The sequence below is a fragment of the Girardinichthys multiradiatus genome, chromosome 8 (genome assembly GCF_021462225.1).
Source record: "Girardinichthys multiradiatus isolate DD_20200921_A chromosome 8, DD_fGirMul_XY1, whole genome shotgun sequence".
Classification (NCBI taxonomy): Eukaryota; Metazoa; Chordata; class Actinopteri; order Cyprinodontiformes; family Goodeidae; genus Girardinichthys; species Girardinichthys multiradiatus.
In genome coordinates this window covers 5,604,274-5,616,679 of record NC_061801.1, presented here as the reverse complement: position 1 = coordinate 5,616,679, position 12,406 = coordinate 5,604,274, and the positions used below count along the sequence as shown (strand labels likewise).

At 40.8% G+C, this 12,406-nt stretch overlaps 1 protein-coding gene and 1 long non-coding RNA gene across 10 annotated transcripts in view; one reads left to right on the top strand and one right to left on the bottom strand.

The window, feature by feature from the left end:
* Positions 1-12,406, bottom strand: part of vcanb (versican b) — a 51,226-nt gene that overhangs the window by 37,803 nt on the left and 1,017 nt on the right. For 2 of the 8 annotated variants that reach the window (XM_047372650.1, XM_047372651.1), the window contains exons 2-3: positions 4,166-4,243; positions 2,076-2,459 (exon numbers count right to left, since the gene is read on the bottom strand). In XM_047372650.1, the coding sequence (XP_047228606.1) occupies positions 2,076-2,459; positions 4,166-4,238 (457 nt within the window). In that variant the 5' untranslated portion in view covers positions 4,239-4,243. Of the gene's footprint in view, positions 1-2,075; positions 2,460-4,165; positions 4,368-4,547; positions 4,597-12,406 lie in introns of those variants that run through there. The other 6 variants (XM_047372653.1, XM_047372654.1, XM_047372648.1 and 3 more) reach the window with 4 other exon arrangements.
* LOC124872535 lies at positions 1,457-4,297 on the top strand. 2 transcript variants are annotated; one of them, XR_007039318.1, is made up of 3 exons: positions 1,457-1,558; positions 3,792-3,913; positions 4,157-4,297. It is a non-coding gene; the product is annotated as an uncharacterized LOC124872535 (long non-coding RNA). The 2 variants fall into 2 exon arrangements; XR_007039319.1 differs by having other exon boundaries at positions 1,457-1,571.

Sequence of the window (12,406 nt, the reverse complement as noted above, 5' to 3'; positions counted from 1 at the left end):
TTATGTGACCTGTTGTTGGATGACCTGTTTCATAAAGGTGTTCTATCAGTTTCATGCCAGGATTCTGTGCAGGCCAGTCAAGTTCTTCCATACTAGACTCTCTCCTCCATGTCTTTAAGGACCCTGCTTTGTGTTCTGGTGTTCAGTCATGTTGGAACAGAAAGGGGCCCAAATTTGGAAGCAATAAATTGTCCAAAATGTCCTGGTATGCCTATGTATTAGGAGTTCCTTTTACTTGACTTAAAGGGTCAAGCACTAACACAATGCAGTCAGGCAAGTAACCTTCCCCTGGCAACTGTCAAACCCAGACTCGTCCACATCTCCACTGCTCTGGAGTCCAGTGGCTGTGTGCTTTACAACATTGCTATAAGGCTTGGGTGCAGATGCTCGATCATGGAAACCCTGCCGTGTCAGCTGCTGGTGTTGGTCCACTGTGTTTTATCAAGGGCAGGGTCAATGCAGCTAGCTATCAGGAGATTTTGGAGCACTTCATGCTTCCATCTGCTGAAAAGCTTTATGGAGATGAAGATTTCATTTTTCAGCACGACCTGGCACCTGCTCACAGTGCCAAAACCACTGGTAAATGGTTTACTGACCATGGTATCACTGTGCTCAATTGGCCTGCCAACTCTCCTGACCTGAACCCCATAGAGAGTCTGTGGAATATTGTGAAGAGAACGTTGAGAGACTCAAGACCCAACACTCTGGATGAGCTAAAGGCCGCTATCGAAGCATCCTGGGCCTCCATAAGACCTCAGCAGTGCCACAGGCTGATTGCCTCCATGCCACGCCGCATTGAAGCAGTCATTTCTGCCAAAGGATTCCCGACCAAGTATTGAGTGCATAACTGTACATGATTATTTGAAGGTTGATGTTTTTTGTATTAAAAACACTTTTCTTTTATTGGTCGGATGAAATATGCTAATTTTGTGAGATAGGAATTTTGGGTTTTCATGAGCTGTATGCCAAAATCATCCGTATTAAGACAATAAAAGACCTGACATATTTCAGTTAGTGTGCAATGAATCTAAAATATATGAATGTTAAATTTTCATCATTACATTATGGAAAATAATGAACTTTATCACAATATGCTAATATTTTGAGAAGGACCTGTATATCATGGTAGCATTAAACTCCTGAGAGCTCGTAGAAGAGCTCTGCAGGCCTAGGTGCTGGATTTCATATACCTGTGGCACACCTGAATTCAATAATTGGGTGATCCAAAATTTTTTGAAATGTAGTGTATTTGTATGTAAATCAGGTGGCATCTATCTGACAGCTGACGCTTGGCACAATCTAGTTTATGCAAGAGTTTTAAGGCAAAGCATAGCAGGAGACCTAAAACAGCTGACAGGCACAACTGGAAACTTAACTCGCCAGCACAGAAGGGGGCAGTCGTCTGCAGATTATATTCAGCTGAGGGACAATGAAAGTAGCAACTCATTTACAGAACGAACAATCCGAGGGATCACTCTCACGCTCATGAGAGTAACCAGAAAACGAACCCCAACAATGTTCAACTGCCTTGATCGACATACCAAACAGCTCACCACAGGTTTGCTTGCTGAGTAAGAAAGATTAAGGTCTAACCATGCTTCACTGACTAGTCAGAAAGAGAGCAAAGCAGCAGCTCATTATCTGTTATTAACTGTTAAATATGCCCAATGTCTGTTCTGATCATGTTACAGAGTAATGAAGGTTTAAAGACCTCTAGTAGGTTTTGTAGATTGTGTAAACGCTGATTTTTCTGTAAAAAGTATTTAATCTATGCAATAATGTTTATACAGGTTGTGTTCAGTTTTACAAGATAAGCAACTAATAAATATTTTAAGATCAACTGCCTTTGTACTTCTAGCTAACAGGTAAGAAAACAGACAGACTGAACATGTTTGAGGAACAGGCTTTGAAGAGAACAGCATGTGGAGATACAAAGTTTTACTTCATACATTTGTTAACACCTTTAGCTTTGAACTCTGCCAGCAGTTAACATCTGGAGGCAGTCAGTGAGTTTAAAGACCCTTAAAGCAGACTGTTTATTTGCCTGTAAAGAGTACATAGAACGTTTCACGTACCGGAGACGCTGAGGCTGACTATGTTCTGGGTTTCCTCCAGCCCATGTGTCACCTTGCAGAGGTACAACGCTGCATCGCTCACACGGAGTCTCATAATAGTCAGTGAAGCATCCTTAAGTGACAGCAGGTGGCCGGGCACTGACACCCTGCCCATGAACTCCAGCCCCACCTTCATTACCCCTCCCTGGGCCACCAGTACCAGTTTCTCCTCTTGCTTATCCAGCTTCAGCCACTGTATTCTGACCGGCTCGTCAGGCAGAGGTCTGTGTGTTGTAGAATCAGCGGTACTGCTGGGAGAAGCTAGCATCATGGGGAGGTTGCACGTCAACACCACCCTGCCGCCTAGAGAGCCAGCAGCATGCAAGCTGCTAGGTATCCTCGCTGCTGATTGGGGAGAAGATGGAAATCAAGTTAGAGTGTGTGTGTGTTGCATTTGAAGCTGCTTGCTGCAGTCCAAAAACATTTTGCTGATAGATGGTAGTTCCATGATGGGGATGGAAGAGTTATACTGTATGTTTCATTGCAGACGGCCTACAGTCAGATTCAATGACTGAACAAAGATTTGAGGCAAAGATCAGTTTGTTAAATGTCAGAGGTTACATTTTATTCAAGTGCTCATACTCCTTGAACTTTTGTTACATTACAGCCACAAACCTTAATAGATTGCATGAGGATTTTATGTTATTGACGATACCTAGTAACTCAAAGATGAAGGAGCAAGAGAACATTAGTGAACAAACAGCATCATGAAGAACACAGCAGAAAGGTCATAAAGTTCTACAATTGTTTTAAGCAGTTAGGTTATAAAACCATATCCCAAGCTTTGAACATCTGACAGAGCTACGTTCAATCCATCATCAAAGAGTATGGCACCTAAACTGACAGGCGAAGAAAGGATAGCAATGATTAGAGAAGCAGCCAAGGGGCCCATGGGTACTCTGGATGAGCAGGAGAGATCCACATCTGATAACAAGACAACTATTAGATGTCCGCTCCACAAATCTGGCCTTGAGTGTTGAGACAAAAGCCATGTTGAAAGAAAGTAATAAGAAATTGTATTTAAAGTTTGCCACATGCCATTCAGGGGACACAGCAAACATGTGGAAGAAGGTGGTATGCTCAGATGAGACTAATATTAAACCTTCTGGCATACATTCAGAAAACAATGTGAAAACTAACACTGCACCTCCCTTCAACACAGCATTCACACTCTGAAATATGGTGGTGGCAGTATTAGGATGTGGCTTTTATTTTCTCCAGCAGGGAAATGGAAGTTGGTCAAAGTTAATTGGAAGATGAATTAAATACAGGGAAATATAGGAAGGAAACCTGTGTAAAGCTGGTAGAAATGTACCCCAAAATACATGCAGCTGTATTTTCTGTAAAATGTGGTTCTACAAAGTAGTGGCTCACAGGGCTGATTACAAATTCACGCCACATAGTTCAGATTTTACAATCTAAAGACATTTTGAAAACTATGCATCATTTTCCTTCCACTTTACAATTATACCGCACTTTGTGGTAGTCTATCACATAAAATCCCGATAAAATAAACTAATATTTGTGGTTATAATTTGACAAAATATGGAAAATTGTAAGGGGTTCAGTAATTATGTTGCAATTATAATTTTATTTGAAAATGGGAGTAATAAAAAGTGATGAAAATGATAGTGGTAAATACGAAGATATATTTACTTCTTTTTGTCATACTGGCAGATGGAAAAACAACACTTTAAAGTGTCATTGAAATGGGAAGCAATACAGGCTGGACAATCACAGAAAGATGCCTCCTGGATGACTCCTTGTGGACCTCTGCACTCTATGCATCTCAGCAGCTGGTTGGTTCACCAAGATTAGAGCAATGCTTACACAGACAAGTTTGATCCCTAAACCCAGACACCATTTAACTATTGTTGCCAGCCGTTGTGTATAAATCTGAATTTAAATGTAAAAAATTCAAATGTTTTAAATAAAAATGTAAATCTTAAATCTAAATCTGAAAGACATGTAACTCGGCTTAATTCGGTAAGTCTCACTGAGGATTCATGTCACGCTGGGATTTACATCGTTTGTTTCTGCAGAAAAGTTACCTGGCTGAGGATGAGCTGAGCAGAGGCAGACAAGGCAGAGAAGTTGTGTGAGGATGTGTCCAGTCATCTCCATCCAATCTGTAAGAAAGGACTGAAGCTCGGTGTCAAGGAGCACTGTAAATCCATTCATTTTTCTTTTAGCTACTCTTACTCTACTGATTATTTGTTTTATCTTTTCCAACATGTCTTTCTGTAGGCTCATTATTTGTTTGTGTTAATCACACTCCTTTTAAACATAAATTTTACCCGTCATGTTATGCATTAATTTGTCATTTTTGGGATTATTCCAGAAATTCACAGTTTACAAATCAGTCAGGAAGGCAAAAATTATAAATATATTACTCTTACTTGTTCTAATACATAAGCACGTTAAAACACTTACTTTCTGTTGCTACTTTTAACGTTTGGGGACTCTCCGTGTTTACACGTTTTTTCTAGTAGTGGTAAGGGGTCGCTAGCTTAGCGTTAGCTCCACTATGACTACCCATTCTGCTGTTTCTCTCTCTGAGTCTTCTCCTGTCTCCTGCTCTCTGTGTCAGATGTTCAGTTACTCCTCTGCCTCCTTTAGTGATAATGGAACGTGTAATAAATGTAGCATTTTTGTAGCTTTGGAGGCGAGGGTGTCGGAATTGGAGGCCCGGCTCCGCGCTGTTGAAAAACCAGAAGATAGCCGAGGCCCCTTAGCCAGTGCGGAGCCACCGAGGGTAGCTCCCCGTAGCAGTCCTCCAGCAGAGCCCGCGCAGCCGGGGCCTCAGGCCGGCTGGGTGACAGTATGTAGAAAGCATAGTCCTAGATCCCAGCCCACAGGTCACCACCAACCCATCTGCGTTTCTAACAGATTTTCCCCGCTCAGTGACACACCCGCTGAAAAGCCAACTCTGGTAATTGGCAGCTCCATAGTCAGAAACGTGGCACTAGAGACACCAGCGACCATAGTCAAATGTCTGCCAGGGGCCAGAACGGGCGCCATCAAATCCTACCTGAAACTGTTGGCTAAGGATAAGCGTAAATACAGTAAGATTGTTATTCAAGCTGGCGGTAATGACACCCGGTTACGTAAATCGGAGGTCACCAAAGTTAGTGTTGCTTCGGTGTGTAAGTTTGCCAAAACAATGCCGGCTCCGTCATTTTCTCTGGTCCCCTCCCGGATCTGACCAGTGATGACATGTTTAGCCGCATGCTGTCATTCAACCGCTGGCTGTCTAGGTGGTGTCCAGAAAACAATGTGGGTTACATTGATAACTGGCGAACATTTTGGGAAAAACCTGGTCTGATCCGGAGAGACGGCATCCATCCCACTTTGGATGGAGCTGCTCTTCTTTCTAGGAATCTGGCCGAATTTATTAGTTATCCAAAACTCTGACAACCCAGGGTTCAGACCAGGAAGCAGGGTCGTAGTTTAACACTCCTCTCTGCAGCTTCTGTACTGCTACCCACCCATTACCCTATTAAGACAGTGTCTCGCCCACGGCCAAAATTGAATAGATTAAAAAATAATCTAAAAGGAGGAAGTCAGGAAAATCTAATAAAAATAAACACAACTCAGACCGAAAAGAAAAATAAAACAATTAAATGTGGCTTACTGAACATAAGATCTCTCTCTTCAAAGACATTGCTAGTTTGTGACCTGATTTGTGACAATCAGATTGATTTATTTTGCCTCACAGAAACCTGGCTGCAGCAAGAGGATTATGTTACTATAAATGAGTCAACTCCTACTAATTATTTAAATTTTCACATTCCTCGAATTACTGGGCGAGGAGGAGGAGTAGCAACCATCTTTCAGTCGGATTTATTGATTAGCCCCAGACCAATCAATAGCTACAACTCTTTTGAATATTTAATCCTTAGTTTTCCTCATCCAAATTGCAAAGCACTAAAACCTCTTCTGTTTGTTGTTTTTTACCGTCCACCAGGCCCTTACTCTCAATTTTTAGATCAGTTTTCAGACCTTTTATCTGATTTAGTGTTAAATACAGATACAGTTATTATAGTGGGGGATTTTAACATTCATGTAGACGCTGAAAGTGATAGCCTAAATATAGCGTTTAATGCTATCTTAGACTCAATTGGCTTTGATCAAAACATTAACAAACCTACCCACCTTTGTCTTCATTCTCTGGACCTTGTGCTGACATATGGCATTGAGTGTAAAGACATAACAATATTCTCTCATAACCCTGTCCTGTCTGACCATTTCTTAATAACTTTTGAGTTTAATTTAACCGAGTACTCCACACCTGAAAGAAAATTTCATTATAGTAGATCATTATCAGGCGATGCTGTAACAACCTTTAAAGAATCTGTTCCACTTTTAATTTCCTCATTATCACTGAAAAGCACAGTGGAGGGCAATAATTCTGTTTCTGCCCCTTCACAAATTGATTCTTTTGTCCATAGTGTTTCTTCATCATTGCGTGATGCATTAGACAATGCAGCCCCCTTGAAAAAGAAGGTAGTCATTAATAGGAGGCTAGCTCCTTGGTTTAATTCAGAGCTGCGTACTTCAAAGCACAATGTTAGAAATTTGGAGAGAAAATGGCGCTCTACACACCTAGAGGATTCCTACTTAATCTGGAAAAATAGCCTACTGTTGTATAAAAAGAAACTTCGCCAAGCTAGAACAGCTTATTTCTCATCATTAATAGAAGAGAACGTGAATAATCCTAGGTTTCTCTTTAGTACAGTTGCTAAACTTACAGAGTTATAGCTTTGTTGACCCATCCATTCCCTTAGCTCTTAGCAGCCATGACTTTATGGGATTCTTCTTAAATAAAATTGATTCTATTAAAAAGAAAATCTTCGACATACTCCCGAAGATGATTACTTCATCCTCAGCAAATGAGACAACATTGAAAATAGCTGCAGAGCCTGATTTGTGTTTGGACTGTTTTGATCCTGTGAAGCTTCCTGAGTTATCAGAAATATTGGCTTCATCTAAACCTTCAACTTGTCTGTTAGACCCAATCCCAACCAAATTATTTAAGGAAGTGTTCCCTCTGATTACCAGCCCCATTTTAGATATGATTAATCTATCTTTAGTAAATGGATATGTACCACAGGCTTTTAAGTTAGCTGTAATTAAACTTTTACTTAAGAAACCTTCGCTTGATTGAGATGACTTGAAAAATTACAGACCTAAATCCAATCTTCCATTCTTATCTAAAATTCTTGAGAAAATTGTTGCTAATCAAATGTGTGAGCATTTATACAGCAATGACCTGTTTGAAGAGTTTCAGTCAGGTTTCAGAGCTCATCATAGCACTGAAACAGCTCTGCTGAAAGTCACTAATGATATTCTTATTGCCTCAGATAATGGACTTGTGTCTGTTCTGGTTCTGCTAGATCTCAGTGCTGCATTTGATACAGTCGATCACAAAATTCTCTAAGAAAGGCTGGAATATGCTGTAGGGATCAGGGGAACAGCGATAGGCTGGTTTAAATCTTATCTGTCTGACAGATTCTAGTTTGTTCATGTAAATGATAAATCATCTTTAAACTCCAGGGTTAATTGTGGAGTACCACAGGGCTCAGTACTTGGGCCAATTCTCTTTACTATATATATGCTTCCAATAGGTCAAATTATTAGGCAGCATGAGATACATTTTCACTGTTACGCTGATGATACTCAGCTTTACTTATCCATAAATCCTAATGAGCCCAACCAGTTAGATAGACTACAAGCATGTCTTGAAGATAAAAAAACTTGGATGACGTTAAATTTTTTGCTTCTAAATTCAGACAAGACAGACGTTGTCGTCTTTGGACTGGAGTCTTTAAAAAAGAAACTGCTTAGTCAATCACTGAACCTGGATGGCATTAAATTGACCTCTGATAATAAAGTAAAAAACCTTGGTGTTATTTTTGACCAGGACATGTCATTTAAATCCCATATTAAACAGGTTTCTAGGATTTCCTTCTTTCATCTCCGGAACATTGCCAAAATTAGAAATATCCTATCTAGGAGTGACGCTGAAAAACTAGTCCAGGCATTTGTTACTTCAAGGCTGGACTATTGTAATTTGTTACTATCAGGATGTCCACAAAATGCAGTTAAAAGCCTTCAGCTGATTCAAAATGCTGCAGCAAGAGTTCTGATGAAAATTAAAAAGAGAGATCATATTTCTCCTATTTTAGCTTCCCTTCATTGGCTCCCTGTTAAGTCCAGAATAGAATTTAAAATTCTCCTCCTCACATATAAAGCCCTTAATGATCTAGCTCCATCATACATCAGAGATCTGATTGTTCCATATGTTCCTAACAGAGCACTTCGTTCTCAGACTGCAGGTTTACTGGTGGTTCCTAGAGTCTCTAGAAGTAGAATGGGAGGCAGATCCTTTAATTATCAGGCTCTTCTCCTGTGGAACCAGCTCCCAGCTTTAGTCCGTGAGGCAGACACCCTGTCTACTTTTAAGGCTAGGCTTAAAACTTTCCTTTTTGATAAAGCTTATAGTTAGAGTGGCTTAGTTTATCCTGAGCTATCTTCCTTATTTTTTACCTCCATCTTCTTCCCTCCCTGTTGGTTGGAGTAAGGGGGAGTCAGGTTTAGCCTAAACCGGCTCAGTTATGGTTGAGGTGCAAACACACCCTCCATTTCTGCTACCTGTATGACCCCTTCTCTTTTCCAATGGTTATAATCAGTCTGACAGAGGGAGGTATCCCAATCATTGTGGTTTTTAGTATAACAATGACCATCAGTGGGACCCTTTGTGAGGTGCCTTGAGACGACATTGTTGTAAATAAGCGCCGTTTAACTAAATAATCTGAACTGAAACTATCTGTGTAGTTATGCTGCAATAGGCTTAGGCTGCTGGAGGACATAATGACCACTTTCACCCTCTTCGCTACATTCTCACACTACTCTCCAATTTTGCATTGTTTGCTGTTATTTCAGCTTTTAACTTTGTTCTCTCTTTTCTCTCCCTAGAAGCTATACCTGGCCTGGCTCTGTTTTTCTGTAGAGGGGAATCGTCCGAGCTTCTGCTGGCAACAACTTAATGCTCACCCTCTACCGATGATCCACATAGCCCTGTCTTTTAGTGTTTAACCCTTTCTCTCTCCTAGACATGGAAATTGACTGAGCTTTTACTGTAACTAATTATATGTGCTCTCTTTCAGACTCTAACCTTGAAAACTGGCTCAGAGTTTATCTGTTCTTTCTTTCTAGGTGAAATGACTAAAGGAGCTACATCCATTAACATTTACTTTTCCTTCCCATAGAAAGTACTTCTGGATCAGGGCTTCTGTGTTCTTTTTGTGTCTCTGCTCTGTTCTCTCAAACCCCCAGTCGGTCGTGGCAGATGGCCGCTCACACTGAGCCTGGTTCTGCTGGAGGTTTCTTCCTGTTAAAAGGGAGTTTTTCCTCTCCACTGTCGCTACATGCATGCTCAGTATGAGGGATTGCTGCAAAGTCAACGCCAGTGACTGTCCACTGTCTCTACATGCTCATCCGGGAGGAGGGAATGCTGCAAGTCACTGACTGGATGCAATCTGCTGGGTTTCCTTAGATAGAAAAACTTTTTATCCAATTTGAATAAAAAGCTAACTCCGACTGCACTGTTAAATTGTTAGGATTAATTGGAATGTATGTACCTGACTGTTGTGAAGTGCCTTGAGACAACATGTGTCAGAGCTTAGTTGCTGCTGTCTCAATAATGTTGACATATTTTATTATTGCTCTAGAGCAACAGTCCCTAAATAATGTCAATACAATACTGGTTGATTATTTCTATTTATGATCATATAGCCTATATATTTGAAAAGATATATTTTCATTGTCTGAATGATAAATTGTTTAAACAATCAATCTGTGTCCAGTGCAACTACGTTTATTTAGAAATTATTTATACCCCTGCCCTAAAGTAATATTTTTATTTCACAACATATTTATTCTGACTGGAAATAATATTTGGAGAGGCCCAGCCAGACTTCTGACTTCAATCTGATAGTAAATCTGTGGATGGAGCTAAAGATCAGAGTGATGGCAAGGAGGCCTTTAAACCTCAGAGACTTTCTGCCATTATAAGAAGGGCTTGATTGTTGAAATGCCAACAATGTTCTCCTACTGATTATTGCGAATGCTATAAGTGCTTTTTGACACACCACTTTATAATAAAATGTAAATAAAAACTTTTTTTTTTCAAAATGTGTTGCCGTTTTGAGATGCTTGCTTCATGTTCAATGAGAAACAAATTTGTTTTTCCTGGTTGAGGGAAAATAATTAAACTCTAAATCTGCCAGGAATATAAATTACATTAAGCTTAACTGTACTAATAAGTTTTAGCTCTGCCTGTTAGACAAACGAAAGATAATTGCAAGGATGTTGTTTTTTTTTTTTTGCCTTTTATTGTATTTTAATAAATTGCCAACCAATTAAAAATATCTAGGGAATATAACAGTTTTTTAGTCAACTACATGTTACATTTTCAGCTGTACACCGAAATGTTGCTTTGTGCTCAACACAATAAAAATCTTGACATAGTACCAATGATGTGACAGAATAAAGATACAGGAGCAGCAAAAATTGATTGGATGTGATTCGATTCATCTCTCAGCAACAGGTCAGTATGTTAAATGAGTGCAATAACATAAATCAGAATAAGTATTAATATTAACGGGAAAAAACTAAAAAACAGCTTTTGTTAAGCTGGCAGCATGTTGAACTGGTGAACCCCACTTCTTGCCCTTTGACCATAATAGATACCATAGGTATTTATTCAACAATCCAAATGGATGGATGGCCTTGTATCATACTTCCAAACTGTTTGGATCTCAAGCTATCAATATAAAAAATCAGCCATGCAACAGATGTGCCTCTCAGTTCTTCAGTAACTCAGCAGAGAGCAGAAAAAAAACATTTTTACCTCTTTCAAAGCAGTCTTTATAGATACTGCTCAGATTTGTATTAAACCCACATGTCATTGATGGATGCACATACGCAGGGTGATTTAGTCTATGCTGGACTGATGACGTCCTAAACACTCTTTTTTTGCTTCAGTCTCTCCAGTTCTCTTCCCAAATCAGTCGCTACTGAGAAAAATCATTCTTGTCCACAGCGACAAAGGCAGCAAAAGGATAGCCGTGCGAGAGTTCATTTACATACGTAACTTTTATCAGAACAGATCAGATGTTAAAGATACGTTCCTTTACAAACTAATGAATATAGATTTTATTCTAAAACTGTATTTGCTCACAGCTGCTCGACAATCAGGTCACACATGTCCACGAATCGGAATAACCAATTAATTTGAATACAAGGACATCTGCCAGCTTTCTCTACACCCATGCTCACTGAGTTTGGGGAAGGCGGGGATGCTCGCAATGACACAATGTGCAATACAAGGCTGACGATACTGATGTTATTGCAAAAAACTATTTTTCAATGATCTGTAAATGGCATTCATATTTTTTTAACCCCAATAAAAAATGGCTGTGAAAAATATTGTTGTGATCATGTAACTTTTCAAAGCTGTTAGAGTAGAAAAACTCTGTTTTTTTTTTTTTTACTGTTTGACATTTGATATAGCCATTTATTTATGTATTTAGCGGCCTCATCAGGAACCATGCTTTAATGACACTAGAAGAAAAGAAATGTTTATGGTGCCTCGTCGTCTTCCACTTATCCGGGACCGGGTCGCGGGGGCAGCAGACTCAGTAGAGACGCCCCTCTCCGCTCCTCCGGGGGGAGCCCAAGTCATTCCCAGGCCAGCCGAGAGACATAGTCCCTCCAGCGTGTCCTGGGTGTCCCCTGGGCCTCCTCCCGGTGGGACGTGCCTGGAACACCTCCCAAGGAAGGCGTCCAGGAGGCATCCAGTATAGATGCCCGAGCCACCTCAACTGGCTCCTCTCGATGTAGAGGAGCAGCGGCTCTACTCCGAGCCCCTCCCAGATGGCCGAGCTCCTCACCCTATCTCTAAGGGAGTGCCCGGCCACCCTACGGAGGAAGCTCATTTCATCCGCTTGTATCCGGGATCTCGTTCTTTCGGTCATGACTCAAAGTTCATGGCCATAGGTGAGGGTAGGAACGCAGACCGACCGGTTAATTGAGAGCTTCGCTTTTCGGCTCAGTTCTCTCTTCACCACAACGGAGCGGCACAGCGTCCCCGTTACTGCGGCAGCCGCACCGATCCGTCTGTCGATCTCCCGCTCCATTCTCCCCTCACTCGTGAACAAGACCCCGAGATACTTAAACTCCTCCACTTGAGGCAGGAACTCCCCTCCAACCTGAAGAGGACAAGCCAC